The 15,886-nt window shown below is 43.1% G+C and overlaps 1 protein-coding gene across 1 annotated transcript in view; it reads left to right on the forward strand.

Annotated features, from left to right (window-relative positions):
- The first annotated feature begins 4,075 nt into the window (after window positions 1–4,075).
- Window positions 4,076–15,886, forward strand: part of CAPN13 (calpain 13) — a 52,857-nt gene continuing 41,046 nt past the window's right edge. Inside the window, exons 1-3 of the mRNA XM_047067657.1 lie at window positions 4,076–4,273; window positions 13,440–13,518; window positions 14,305–14,420. Of these exons, the coding sequence (XP_046923613.1) occupies window positions 4,076–4,273; window positions 13,440–13,518; window positions 14,305–14,420 (393 nt within the window). The remainder of the gene's footprint in view (window positions 4,274–13,439; window positions 13,519–14,304; window positions 14,421–15,886) is intronic.

A 15,886-nucleotide genomic window follows, 5' to 3' on the forward strand; every position in this document is an offset into this window, starting at 1 on the left:
CCTCCAAAATTGTGAGGAAATAAATGTCTATTGCTTAAGCTCCCACTCTGCAGGATTTTGTTGCGTGCTCGACAGACTAACACAGTCACCCAATTCAGCAGAAGACACAACAGGGACTGAGTGAAACTTACTTCATAGACACTGAGGGGAGCAGACCAGGTTTTATAGCCACCAACTGCATCTCTTGCCTGCTTCTCACTCTAGTTCTGAACTTAATCCATTAGTTCACAGTCTCTCTCATTAAGAACCTTATATAAACTCTTTTTGCCATTTTTCCAGCTCCTGTGCCACTTTTCTTGCTAGACTCAAGAGATAAACCAGAGGTAAGACAAAGTTTTATCCTGACTAGCAGGTAGAACTTCTATCCCTCCCTCTCTCTTTTTTTAAAATTAAGCCAGCTGAGTCTTCTGCCTTTATTTACCTTTCACAGTGAAGCAAGATGGAAAAATAAAAGAAATAAGCCAAAAAATCCCTCCCTAAAATGACAGGTAGGAGAGAGAGTTGGTTGGCTTTTTCTGCTGCACACAAAAGTGAAATGTCAAGTTCTGTAGACCCTTCCTGCTTGAGAAAATGAGAGCAGGCTGTTCCCTGGAAAAGCCATAAGCAACCCAGGGGGTAACACAGTGAACCTGATAGGTCTGAGGTCTGTGCATGGAGGAGGGAGCCTCTCTCTCCTGCCTGCCTGCTTTCTCTTTTTCCCATCAAAGTTCTCTTCTCTCCCAGAGCAGCGGACCACCTCCTCCGCCAGCAGACAGCCAGGCCTGCCGCCTGTCCCCCAGAGTCTTTCTTTTCCTTCTTGGGCTCTCAGTGGGTGCAGAGAAGTAGCAAAGCTAAGCACTTGCGTGTGATGCCTCACCCCTACAAGCTCCTCTGAGATTAGATGTCATTAATAAGAGCAAGTTCTCATCTCTGAAGGTGTGGGGCTCTCTGCACAGTACTTTCATAATCAAAATTATCATCATAATCATGCTAATAACCACTATTTATTGACCACTTTCTGTTTACCAGCCACAGTGCTAAGTACTTGACAAGCCCAGATTCATCTGAGTCTTAAAACAATTCTGTAACAGGCACATTATTGTCATCATTTCACAAATGAGGAAAGTGAGGCTTACACAGGGATCCCTAAAGTCAACCAGTCCACCATGCAATAGTGAGTGGTGGGGGCCCTACAAATGGCCTGGGAACTGCTCCCTAAACATAAGGCCTTGGCAAGACTCTGATGGAGAGGTGAAGCCAAATTCTTCCAACTCACTTTTACATGCAATTAAAGGCTGTCCCATAATTGTGTTATTAAGAGCAACCATTTGGGTTTCTTAAACTAAAATCAGCTCAATACTGGAGTTTATCATACACTCTCATTGAATATTTTACTGAGAGGTACATGGCTTGGCAATGGTGTCTTGGTTCCACTGTCACTGAGCATGTGCAGAACTGAAAGACCCATAATTTTCACAACTCTCCATTATCGGGTGTCATTGCCTTTGTCCTGAATTGGCAATCAATCTCTATTACTGTTTTCTTGTTCTTGAATGATACCTTACTGTTATTTCAGCTTTTTATATAATCTGTGGTTGCTCTCCTCTTAACCCTATAGTGAGTGGTGAGGTATATAGATGTATTTTCACCTGTTATTTTCCAAGAACTTGATTGGAGAAATGTATGTAACATATTGGGCTAAACCAAATAAAAAATTTTTACCTTAGGTGAAACCATATGAAATGGACTATATTTAACAACTTTTTAAAAGTTTATTTATTTTGAGTGAGAGAGAGTATGTGTGCATGCATGAGAGCAGGGGGAGGGTCAGAGAGGGAGAGACAGAATCCCAAGCAAGCACCACACTGTCAGCACACAGCCCGATGTGGGGCTGGGGCTTGAATTCATGAACTCACAAACCTTGAGATCATGACCTGAGCTGAGATCAAGTGTTGGACACTTAACCGACTGAACCACCCAGGACCCCTGAGCAATTTTGACCTAAAAAAATGGAAGTTTCCTCTTGTCCAACCTAGTAGTTCAAATATAAATTATTTTTACCTCGTTTGCTAGACATTTGTATGCATAATTCCCTCTGCATATGCATGTACAGTGACACGTTATAGATGATATTCTGCCTCTGAATTTGTATTATCTAAATAATTTACAACATATTATTATTATATGTTAACTATAAGAACATTGCTAAGTTATTTTGAGTTTGTGTGCTGTTTTTTTTTTTTGTATGATCCAAGATCTTGAATGTAAGCTCATATTCTTCATGAATTGTTCATTTATTTCCCTCTTTAGTTCTTTATCATCACTTGATTCCTTTTCTGCTGTTAAGGAGGAATGGATAGGTCCATAGGTCTTGTGGTCTTGGGTCTTCTGTGTCCTGCTCAAAGAAGTTTGAAAAGCACTACGTCAGTGGCTAAGGAGACTTTTCAAGTCCCACAGCCAGTAAGTGTGCATTCAGAATTCAGATGCAACTCCGCTTCCCTCACAGATGGAGGATGTGATACACATTTTGGTCATTGGCATCAGTCACACCCCTATGGCTTCCTGAATAAGAACTGCTAGATTTCCTTGACATATCCTTAAGGAAATTGGGAGGTCAACATTTATTGTGTGCCTATGTATGCCAGCCACTCTGCTTGGTATGTTAGTTTGAACCTCATTTGATACCACAGCAAACCCTATGAGGTTGGTATCATTTATCTGTACAGATGGAGAAAGGTTTGCAGGCTTGAATACTAACTCCAAATTCTGGAACTGGTAGGTTGGTGATGAAAGCAGAAAGCAGACTTTAAAGCCCATTTGATTGTTCACCACTTTGCCTTTTCTTTTTCTCACTACACATCCCCTTCCCCTAACCCCGTATTTGATTCATCATGAAATCCTATTGGTTCTACCTATAGAATGACTCTGGGGTCTGTTTCTCCATCATTTTCACTACTAATGCTCTAACATTGTCCCTCCCACGAACACGTGGAGGAGCCTCCTAACCTCCTCCTTGCCACAGTCCTTATCCATCCCCTCCATGTGGCCTTTAACTCACTCCACAATCCTTTACACAGATCTGATTGTGACCTACCTACCTTTTCAGTGTCCCTGCAGTGCTTGCAGAGGGCATAAAACATGTCACAATCCAGCTTTCAACCTACTTTCCTGGCCCTCTCTGCCAACATTCCCTATCCCCAGCTCCTACCCCCACTGACCCTTCCAGACTGCCCACCCCTCCATTTTCTCTAACACCCATGACTTTTCCAATTCAACTCCTGGGCCTCTGTGCACTTGATACTCTAAATTATATAGATAATAACTTGTATATATATATGTGTGTATATATGTGTGTGTGTGTGTGTATGTATATATATGTGTGTGTATATATACGTGCATGTGTGTGTGTGTGTGTGTGTGTGTGTGTGTGTGTGTGTATATATATATATATATATATATATATATATATATATATAACCAATTCTCCATCTGGCACATTCTGCTTCCTTCAAGGCCCTGCTCAAATGTCACTGTCTGTGGGAGAGTCATCCTAGACTTTTCCTGGGAGCTCATGGCCCCTCCTCTTTATATCCACAGGATTTTGTACACATTTTTAATTAGACACTTTCTGTTGAATGATAGCTAGCTGTTTAAATGTCTTATCTGTCTTTCCTACTTGATAATGAGCCCCTAAGGGATAAAGATCATGTCGTATTTATCTTTGGATTGCCAGCATGCAGAAAAGTGCCTGGCACCAGGTCAGCACTCAATAAATGTTCATTAATGTACAAACACCCCCCATAGTCTCTCATGCACATAAGAGCATACTGAGTAGTTCTTCGGTAGAGTGGATTGAAAATTGGACTGGGAAGAGGATGCTTGGATTCTAGTCTGGGATCACCCACCAACTAGATGTGTCACTGGGGACAGAACATTTCGGGGTCTCAGTCCCCTCGCTTGTAAAGTAGTGGGAGGACATCTGAGTGCCTTTCCAAGGCTTACATCTAATGATGCAAAGGACTTGACAGCGTATTCCTAAAAATATCTCTCTTTCTTACCAGAAGGAAAAGGCCTTAGGCATCTTCTAAGGAGAGTCATGGCACACAACCAGGAGACTCTAGCCAAGACCCCTGTCATCAAATTCAAGGGCCAAGACTTCAACTTCTTGCGGGATCATTGCCTAAGCAGAGGTCTGCTGTTTGAGGATGAGATCTTTCCTGCGGAGACTTCCTCCATAGGTCTGCAACTGCTCCAGGGAAAAAACCTCTCCAGACTAATGTGGAGACGGCCAAAGGTGAGTGAGCCCCCCAGAAACACACCCAGCTCCTGGGCCCTCTCAACTGCCTGTCATGGTACCTCCTACTGAAAGAAGGATGGGCACGTGACTTAGTTTTCAAGGGTGGCCCAAACCAAATAGGAAGGAGAATGAAATTTATCTGGTCCCTTAGCTATAGTGTTGTATCGTCAGTAGGATGTAAAGACCCTGTACCAGCAACCAGGACCCCTGGGTTCTAACCCAGTTCTCACACTGAGCACATCACTAGATTGCATGCTTCAGTGTTCTCATCTGAGAAATGGGAAACCATGGGTATGAAGATTGTGGTAGTTGGTCTCTAGGGTCAGTTCCATCTCCACAATTGAGCCCATCTGTCAGTCTTCATCACTCTTTATTCTCTTCAGTTACCACTGTCTTTATTTTTTTCTTTTCCCCTGTTAGAATTTAGTCAAAGGGAAGATATCATGTCAGTCACTGATAAAATAGGATGAATTTAAATAGTTGCCTCACCCCTCTCATTTATATATGTATTGTCAGTCTTGTAAAGGGTTGATCATTTATAAAAGAATTTTAGACATCAAATTAGGAAGATCTTTCAGGGAAACATTCAAATCCCTATGCCAGTAGTTGGTCACTAACTCAACCTTGTGGCGAGATGAGCCCTGTTGGTTTTTCTAAACTATATTTGTTCCCAAGAAATATTTCTCAGCCCACTGACCATTCTCATAATCTCATTAGGGAAAAAGATCCAGGTAAGGACCACTCTAAGGATCCTGAGGCCAATCCTCCTGTTCTTGCTTCCAAAAGCAACCAGCAGAACCTAGAACAAGAGAAAATAAGATAATGTCTAGTAAGCTAATGATTATGATATCAGCAAGTGTTACCAAGCACTGATTAAGTGCCAAACACTCTCCTGAGTACTTTCAATAAAGCCAGTTTAGTCTATACAAAAAGGATATTTTCTGCTAACATAAAATAAGACATTAAACTCTGGAGGTACCGACTCTTGCTCTGATGTCAAGGGGGCAGATTTGTAGTTTTGGAGAGGGAAGTGTGAGCAGGGCGCAGGTGGGGCTCAGGATCAGATGGTGGTGCTTCAGGCTTCTAGGATCCATCTCACCAGCCAGAGGCAGTAAGTCCCCAGAAATTATCCTCTTTTGGCCTTCCCCTCCAAAGGGGAGCAGAACAGAGAACTCTATTTAAAGTTTGGAAGGGTTATATATTTTTTCCCCTTGTTATTTTTAGAAGCTGAGATTCTTTTAGAAATGTTCTTTTTTTTTTCTTTTTTACAAGGTGCTGAGCAATAGATACAAGACCATATTTATAGTGTTGGAGAATTTATAACATTTCTATTTAGGAAGGGTTCAGAGTTTCTTACTATCTGATTTCAGCAACATCTCAAATTTTATCTTTTGGGGGCAAGGAGAAACTGAGGCAAACAGAAGTGAGATGACTTCCACAGAATCCTTCCAGGAACCTGAAATAGAGGAAGATACGTCCTACTCCCACTCTTCTCCTCAGCCAAAAGCTGAGACAAATGTCTTTGTGTCCCTCATCACAGTGTCCACATTTGTATAGTGTTTTCCTGAGTTTTCCATGTGTCCTGTTCTACTTTGTCTCCTTTGTTCTTTCCCAGTTGTATAGAGAAGAAAACAGATTCAGACAGGGGATGTGACTTGCACAAGGTGACAGTCCAGCCTCCATATGCTGCACTTTCCTTCACATGGGATTGTGTGCCCGACAGGACTCTGTTAGGATTTGAATGAACGAGTGAGTGAATGGATGAAGGAATGACTTTATCTACAGGCCCCTGACATGGGTTTCAAGCTCCATATGTGCAGCTGAGATTCCGTAGGTTGACTGGTTTAACAGATAGAATGGTAGACAAGAAAGCCACTGAATTCACCCCTTCCACATGGTGACATCCTCAAGTGCCACAGCTTATAGTTGTGCCTGAGAAGAGCCTTGGACAAGGAGCCATGGCCAGTGTAGTTCAATCCTAGTTGGAATGGCCAACACTTACATAGTGCTGACCATATGGTAGGTCCAACTTTAGGTCCTTTGACTCATTGAATCCTCACAGTAATGTTATAAGGAGGTACTATTATTAACCCCACTTTACAGAGGAGAAATAGAAAGAGTTAAGTAACATGCCCAAAATGGTAGAGCTGGAATTTGAACCCTAGAGTCTATCTCCAAGACCTGTACTCCTATCACACTATATTGTCTCCATAAGGCCTCATTGTAAGCTCATGTTGTGTTCTGATTTCCTATTTGCTACAAATAATATTTTGTGCACCAATAGACTCCTAGTTCATCTAGGTAACCAGGAATCAATCTCTGTGTTGTGTCCTGCTTTCCATTTTTTAGGAGAAAAAGAATGAGGTAAGAATGAAATGTTGTACCTGTACGTCACATGATTATTTTAAGGAATAAATGAAGACAATATTTAGAGTCTAGCACATTGCAAACACTTACTAAACACTAGCTATTGTTGCTATAATTAATTTGGGAGGGATGGCATAGGGTAGCAGCCTCAGGGGCTGTCCTTTTGGATCCATGGGTTTTCACAGTCCAGCCAGCATCAGCCCTCAGCTAATTTCAGCAAACACATTTAGAGAGAAATGTAGGTCAGATGAAACCATTTGAGGTCCTAGGGGGAGGCTGACAGGGAGTGTGGAGAGAATTTCTTCTCACGTTCCGCTGCCTGTCACCACTTTCAGAAGGTTGCCTCCCACTCTAGAGCTTGCCCAGTCACTGTCCAGAGGTATGGCTGGCACTCCTTAAATTAAGTTCACATGTATAATGGCTGAGGTGGCACCAAGTCTCCTGAGGCCATCTCCGTATTCAAGGCTTGGAAGGACAATGGCGAAGCTCCATATTCTAAGCAAGTGCTAAACCATCATGGATATTATTCTACCTTGAATACTCACCTGGGCTTGGTAGATTCACTAAGAGTGACTAAGAGTTGGCATACAACTGAACTCAGCTTTCTATGCCTGGCACAGAAAGGTTGTTTAATGTCCCATAATGTCTTCTCTCTCCCTCTCTCCCTCCCTCCTCCCCCTCTCTCCCCCTCTCCCATCCCTCTCTCTCCTTCCCTCCTTCCTTCTTGCTCTCCCTCTAATAATCAACCTAATCCATTTTGCTGCTGGAACTTTGAAGTAGAAGCTCCTTCATATCTTGCTTCATTCAGTTTCTCTTTGTTTAAGAAATTTCCACCCCACTTCTCACATCCCCCCCGCCACCCTAGTGGCAGTCAGTCAGGTTCTGCAACAGCCTGTGACCCTGCACTGACCAAATGGCACTGAGGAGACCCAACTCCTCATGAGCCTCTGCACTGCCTACAACCCCCACCCCATGTCAGCAAGAGACAATGCTGAGAATTAGACTTGTACTTGGTGTATCTATTTGATATCCTGAATGAAAGTTGGTGCTAGAGTGACTTCCTTTTAGAATTTTAATTCCATAAATAATGCTAAATCCCATTTATCAAATATGTATATGCAATAAGTATGAATCTAAGCACTTTACATATGACATTTCATTTAATTACCATAATAGCCCTGTGAGTAGATCATATTATTATCTTTGTTCAGTAGATGAGCATTGTCCAGGAGAACTTTCCGTGATGATAGAAAGGTTCCTTTGGTACCGTTCAGTACAACAGCCATTAGTCATAAGTGGCTATTGGTACTTCCAATGTGGTCAATGCAACTGAGGGATCAAAATTTTAGTCTTATTTATTTATTTTTTTAAGTTTTTGAAAGCTTATTTATTTATTTTGAGAGAGAGAGAGAGAGAGAGAGCACCAGCGAGCAGGGGAAGGGAAGAGAGAGAGGGAGAGAGAGAATCCCAAGCAGGCTCCATGCTGTGAGCACAGAGCACGATGCGGGGCTCGAACCCACGAACCACAAGATCATGACCCAAGCTGAAACCAAGAGTTGGACACTTAACCAACTGAGCCACCCAGGCACCCCTTAATCTCATTTAAGGTAGCCACATATGATTTGTGGCTACCATATTGGACAGCACAGAAATATAGATACAATTCTTCACAGCAGGGTCACCAATGTGTATCAGATTGAGAGATGGCAATTTCATCTTGGACCCCATACTTTGGGAGAATCATTTTGCTTCTCAACTGAAGAATGGCTGTGGGCATGAAACATGCTGTCTGATGGGTGCTCAGAGCTCAGAACCCAGCCCCGTTGTGGATCCTGGCCTGTGGCCATCCCAAAACGAAGTATCACCTACCCAGGTAACAACTTTGATCTTTTAAGTAGAGTGGAGTTTCTGAAAGGGTTGTTCACTAGAAATGATTTACCTTAGGTCCCAAATGAGTTCTTCAGAAAAGGAAAGTGTTAACAAAGTAGACACAGGAGTGTAGGTTATGAAGGCAACAGGTAACAGAAGGTGACAAGGTAAACCTGCCAGCAAACAAATGCCATCGACCCAAAGAACTTTGATGCCAATAAAACAAAGCTCTCTAGCAAAAATAGTAAAGGGAGTGACTCTGTCACCTGGCCCAGGCTGAACTCTGCCCACCCTCTGAATGATATATTTAGCCTGTGTCTGAATGCCAAGATGCTGACCCTGATGCTCCCTCATCTAACAGCAGCCTTCAAAATGATTGCAGGAATCACTCCAAAACATAGCAAGTGATGTTGCATTGGAAGACACCCCTCCCGAAGCGATTGCAGGAGAATGCCTGGTTTGGTACCGCTTCACAGAGGGTATTAAGATTCCAGGGGTTCTTGCATTATATGTGCTTCTGGCATCCATAAGATAACATAGATTGTCCCAAAATTTGCCTCGAGAAAGGACTTCACAGTGCAGAAGTTGGGAAGATTACTTAGTATGACTATTGCTGATGGCTTCTGTATTAGGGTTCTCCAAAAAAACAGAAACAATAGGGTGTGTGTGTGTGTGTGTGTGTGTGTGTGTATCTATTATATATCTATATATTCTATAGGATATTACCCATATCAATCAGGCAGAGAAAGAGCAAATTCTCCCTCTCCCTTTTGTTTTATTCAGGTCCTCAGTGGATTGGATGGTGCTTATTCACACAGGGATCAGAAATCTGCTTTATTGAACTCAATTCAAATAAATGTTAATCTCATCTGGAAACACAGACATACTTAGAACTAATGTTTAGCTAAATATCTGGGGACCCCTTGACACAGTCAAGTCATAAAATTAACCATCACACCTTTCTTCTGTACAAATGATGTTTCAGACCCTCCAGAGGGCCCCTCTCGCAGAATCAGAGAACACGGACATCAAGAAGCTCCTATCTGCATGCGTGGTCTGGGGGCGGGGGAGAGATCTGAGCACTATGGAGCCACATTGCCTGGTTCACAGCCCTCTCCCTGCAGATCTGTAATCAAATTGCTCAGCTTCCCTGAACCTGCCCCCTTTCCCTGGCAGGGCTTCAGAATCTTCTGTGTTACTGTGTAAATGCTGAACACTACCTCCAGTTAACCTACTAAATCCAGGCTGTGAGACGCAGCAGCCAGCAGCCTCCAGGGCAGCGAAGGTCTCAGGTGATTCTGAGTCATACTCAGGGTGGAGACTACTACTTGCCGGTCTTGTCACACTTCACTGTCCTGGTGTGCCCATCCCACCTGGTGACGCCTGCGGACATTGCCATCTTCCCAGTCATCTTTTTTCTTTTTAAGTTTTAATTTAAATTCCAGTTAGTTGGCACAGCATAATATTAGCTTCAGGTGTACAATTTAGTGATTGAACACTTCCCTACAACACCCGGTGCTCATTACAAGTGCACGCCTTAATCCTCTGTTTCTTGGTTTGCCTCTCTTTTTTTCCCTATGATCATTTGTTTTGCTTTTTAAATTCCACATATGAGTGAAATCATATGGTATTTTCTTTCTCTGACTTATTTTGCTTAGCATAATATACTCTAGCTACGTTGATGTCATTGCAAATGGCAAGGTTTCATTCTTTTTTATTGCCGAGTAATATTCCATTGTATATGTGTGTGTGTGTGTGTGTGTGTGTGTGTGTGTGTGTGTGTGTATCACATCTTCTTTATCCATTCATCTTTACCTATTCTTTCAGCAAATCAGCCCAGCAGGCTAAAATGCTTCTGGGTGTAATTTCCATCTCTTCCTACCTCTGCACTTTTTAGATCATTGAGCACCTCTCTAAAACCCAGGGTGGGGAAGGAATGGGCAGCTCAGAGGATAGGAGATATAGATGCTGGTCTTGTGCCCAACATTGATGAAGACAATTCCAGTGTTTGCCAGTAAACTTTATGTTGAATATTGATTTGCAATAATTGCCATTTAATTTTCATAGCATGAAAATAGTTTTCTGTTCCTAATTAACTACAATTTTTTTATTTTAATTTTTAACATTTTGGTAAATCAGAGAAAGTTGTGCATTTATTAAATGCCTGTGTGGCATTCATTAGAAGGATATAAATTGGTTTTCCTTTGGTGCATGTAAATGCTATTTTATATTATTATATATCCTGATACAAAATCAGCGTCCTTCATTTCTAGGGCAAACCCTGCTTGATTATAGTGGGTTAGTCTTAATAATTTCTTGTTCATTCATTTGCCATGTGTTTTATTTTGGTATATTTCATAAGTGAAATCAATCTATAATGTGTGTATGTTCTTGTGCTTTCACTGTCCCAGGCTATGCTGGCTTCTTAAAATAAATGGTGGCAGGATTTTTCTTCCTTCCCTTCCTTCCCTTTCTTTCTTTTCGCTGAAACTGTAAGTGATACAAGAATGGTCTATTCCCTGAAAGTGTGAGAGAACTCCACAGGAAATCCTGTGTACTTGAAAGCCTTCACAGAGCTGTCAGGGAGATATTCTTTGATCATTTGAAAATACTATTGCAGTTATCTTTTAAAGTTTACTGACTAACTTGAATCATTTTTGGCCATGCTAATTTTAGTCAGATAATCATCACTATTTTTAAATTGATTAGTATAGAATTTTACGTCATGTTTTTATATTGCTAAAATCTCATTTTTGTTTCTAATTTTAGTTGGGTTTCCCTACCATATTTGTTAAAGGTTGGGTCTATGTAAACCTTCTTCCCCAAATGGAGCGAGTTACTTGCTTTATTGGTCTTGCTGTTTTTCTATTTTAGAATTCACTAATTGTCTTTTATCATTCTTTTCTGCCTCTATTTGAGGCTCTTTTTGTCTTTCTAACATCTATGAGTTGATTAATTCATGTTTTTTTTCTATCATGTTTAATAATGAATGCATTTGAGGCTCTGGGTTTGTCTGTGAGTATGGCCTTTTGAATTTTGCAAATATTACAGAAGGGAATCAATATTTATTGAACATGTACCTTGTCCAATGTCCCAAGGATCCACATCCTTCCTCATCTGTTAGGTGGAAAAACTCCTGCTTAGCAAGGCTAGTGGGAGACGATGGGTGAATAAAGCCCCTGGACCTCAGCAAGGTAGTCAGTGCCTCAATGGCTTTGCCACCGGAGTCTCCCTTTCACACATGAGGAAACTGAGGCTCAGATAAGTCAAGGAAGTGTTCAAGGTCACCCAGGGAGAAGGCAGGGCAGGGTTTCACCCTGGGTCTGTCTCCATGACTCTCAGCACGCCCACCCCCCTTCTGCAGTCACACTGCAGGGAAAACCAGAGCAAACAGCAGAGGAGAGCTAGGGCTTCGGGCAGGTCAGGAAAGTTGAGCAAAGCTATCTTTGTTCCCCATCCAAGCCCACTGGCCTCCTGTCTCTTTAATTCCTGTGAGTGGAAGATCTTAAGCATCTGCTCAGTGACAGCAAATGCTAGTGAGATCTTTACCTCCTTTCCACAGTAGAAGGGCTGGGGACAGCTGGGTGAAGTGCCTGGAGTTGTCCTGGAACCGGGACACTCACTCCCTCCCTGGCCCTGCAAAGAGTTCTGTGCTGCTGGCTTGTGTTGGGAGAGGTCCCTGCGTCCCCCCAGATATGGGTACTTAGCTGCCCAGCTTGAAGCCCAGATGTGGGGAAAGGGCAGGCCAGCTTGGTGCCTCTACCCGGGGAGGGTCTGAGCCTGAGTGCACCTCTCCTGGTGAATGTGAGATGGCCAGTTATTTGTAGAGAAGGTAGTGGGAACAGGTTTAGTGAGGCAATTACCCCTCCCACACAAGCCGGGCTGAGGTGTTTGCAGACCTGCAGGCCTTTGTTTGCCTCTTGGCATCTCCACCAGGAAACTGGCAGTTTCTGAAGGGCCGACAGGTCTCTCAAAGCACAGGACTCTGTACATTCATGGCTGTTGAGCAAATAAATCCACTTCCACTTTGCGGGCCTGTTCTCTGGGGGGACTTATTCGTCAATGTGAAAAGAAATGATACAGGAACAATGACCGAAGTATGCAAATGCAGTAGAAATCTGGGGACAGCTGCACAGAGAGGGTGCTGAGGGTAATCCTGCAGACTTCCAGTAGGGAAAACCTGGGGGCTCCCTGGGGCTCCTTGACCCATGGGAGCCCCTTCCGGAACTCTCACAATCCTTGTGTCTGCTGGGAGTTCCCCAAATTCTCCCTAGATATTGCAGCACTACAGAATCCTCTCGCAAACCCCTTTCTGTGGCTGCCACGCGCTCTGTGTGTTAGAGGTTGGGGCACGACTGGGCTCCAAGTAACAGTACCCAAGACAAGGGACCTGGGGTCTTCTAGAATCAGTTTGTGAGTTAGCCCGGGAGTGGACAAAGGTCGGAGTAACACATCTTGCATCCGGTAGAGCGCGTGGCTGGACTCGAACCTGGAGCCCAGAATGCCCTAGTGCTGAGAGAGGACATGTCACAATGAATGCTTTATTATGTTTATAAAAGGGTCCTCTAACAAATGTATCTTTTTGTTTGTTTGTTTATAACCTGTTACTACAACACTGCTAGTTGGGACTAGGATGGCTGACTATTTGATGTAAGGATCCTGAGCCTTTATTTATGTTTATCTTTTCCTGCATTTTGCTTGTACATTTATTGCCTGTCTTGTCAGTTACATATATGCCCCTTTGACATCTGCCTTCCTGATAGCAATCAAACCTGAAGAATGAGGGGAACTTTTCTAACTCGGATTTTAAGCACCTGTTTAAGAATTAACCTCTACCCCTCAAAGACAAAGTGAGTGATGTCGTGGGTACCACTTGGGGACACAGAGGAATGAAAGATGCTCATGGCTTTTCTCCCTCTTGCCTAAGGATATATTAGAGGGTAAATCAGAACCTCACTTCATCCTGGAAGGTGCAAGCAGATTTGACATCCAACAAGGAGAGGCCGGTAAGGACTCAACGTCTTTCCTCCTGGCCCTGGATCAGGGCAGACAGCCTGAAGTCAGCCTCCAGGTAGGGAGGGACAGAAGGAGGTGCCCACCCAGACCCACAGATTTCTACCCCAGCTTCTGAGGAGGCAAGGTCGGCACCCTTGGTGCTGTGTGGATGGACTGTTCACACTGGCAACAAGATTTCCTGTAACTTCAGCTCTGGGCAGCTCTAGCAAGATGCGAATCAGAGGCAGGTTGTCCCAACAACCCTGCTGAGGCCTGGCTAGGGCTCACTTTTAGTTTTTTTTTTAAGTTTATTTATTTATTTTGAGAGAGTGCACATGTAAGCAGGAGAGGGGCAGACAGCGGGAGACAGAGAATCCCAAGCAGGCTCCTGCACTGTCCATGCAGAGCTTGAGGTGGGGCTCGAACCCATGAACCCTGAGATCATGACTTGGGCTGAAATCAAGAGTCAGTCACTTAACCGAGTAAGCTACCCAGGCACTCCTGGATGGGGCTCTCTTGACTTCCCTCACCATCACCATCCCCCCCATCCCTTTTTACCTTCCTCATAGCCACCCCAACTCCCATCACCCCTACCCCACATCATCACCAGCTCCTTCTCTGTCTTGCTTGGAACTGGCCCCAGTGAACCCTTCCCCAGTTCTCCTCTCTCAGGCAGAAAAGGAATGTATTATTCAGAAGAAGGTGTATGGATTCTGGTGACAAAGACCCACGAAATGTGTGGAGTGGGGCTTCCAGATGTGTTCAGTAGACCTCTCATGGCTTCCGTCCCCTCACAGGAGATTGCTGGTTCCTGGCAGCACTGGGCTCCTTGACACAAAATCCACAGCACCTGCAGAAGATCCTGATGGACCAAAGCTTTTCATGCCACTACGCAGGGATCTTCCGTTTCCGGGTATGTGCACCACTGGGACACTTCTCACCTAGGTTCTCTGTGAGCACAGGCAGGCGAGTATCTTGAATATTCTCATGGTCTGCTAGCCTACAATGGAAGGCTCACCTGTGTGTTAGTTACTTTGCGTACCTCTAAGAAAGGATTTGAGCTCAAGGTCTGGCAGCACATGGGAGAGCTGGGAGTTAAAACGTTTTCATGTAAGCAAATAAAAAGAAATAGCAGAAACACTTAGCAAAAAAAAAAAAGTCATTAATCAAGAACCCTGCACATCATAGAGCTTTTGTCTGTGTTGATTCCTGTGCTGTATCTTGCTATTTTGATTACAGTAGCTGTAGAGTAAGTTGCAACATCTGGCAGAGTAAGTTTTCCTTCCTTATTCGTTGTTCTTTCCTCAAAAATATCTTGGTAATTCCTGCGCTTTTATTCTTTGATGAGAATTTTAAAATCATTGTGTCTAATTAAAAAGAAAAGGCACTCTGTGATGCAGAGTGGAGTAGCATTAAATGTATGTATTTATTTGGAACATTACACTTTTATTATTTTAATTATTCCTTTCCAGAAACATGGTATATCTTTCTATTCATTCAGAACTAGTTTTATGCCCTTCAATAAAATGTTATAGCTATGCTTCCACATTGGTGTCACACCCTTCTTGTTAAACGTATTCTCAAATATTTTACAATTTTGCAGCCAATGTGAATGACATTTCCCCCTCATTTCATTTTTTTTAATGTTTATTCATTTTTGAGAGAGACAGAGACAGAGTGTGAACAGGGGAGGGACAGAGAGAGAGAGACACACAGAATCTGAAGCAGGCTCCAGGCTCTGAGCTGTCAGCACAGAGCCCAATGTGGGGCTCGAACTCCTGAACTGTGAGATCATGACCTAAGCCAGTCAGCCCACTCAATAGACTAAGCCACCCAGGCACCCCCCTCATTTCTATCTAGATGTTACTGGTAAGAGGAAAGCCACTCCTTACTAAATACGAAATTGTATCTAGCCACCTTACCAAATTCCTTAATTAGTTCCAATTTTGTTTTTCTTTAGTAGAGTCTGGATTTTTTAGTTAATGAATATTCTCTGCAAATAAAGATAATTTTGTCACTACTTTTATTATTTATAGAACTTACTTTGCCCTTTGTCCTTGTCCCATTAGTTAGAAGTTTGCAATTTTGAATAAGAGTGACAAGAATAGGGGCGCCTGGGTAGCTCAGTCGGTTGGACATCCGACTTCGGCTCAGGTCATGATCTTGCGGTCTGTGAGTTGAGCCCCACGTCGGGCTCTGTGCTGACAGCTCAGAGCCTGGAGCCTGTTTCGGATTCTGTGTCTCCCTCTCTCTCTGACCTTCCCCCGTTCATGCTCTGTCTCTCTCTGTCTCAAAAATGAATAAATGTTAAAAAAAAAAAAAAAAGGTGTGACAAGAATAAAGTCCTGCCTTTTCCTGGTTTTAGTGATGTTTTCTCCT

This window comes from Lynx rufus, unplaced genomic scaffold (genome assembly GCF_022079265.1).
Source record: "Lynx rufus isolate CCGP_SWC_20201006 ecotype Redwood Valley unplaced genomic scaffold, mLynRuf1.p SCAF_8, whole genome shotgun sequence".
Taxonomy (NCBI): Eukaryota; Metazoa; Chordata; class Mammalia; order Carnivora; family Felidae; genus Lynx; species Lynx rufus.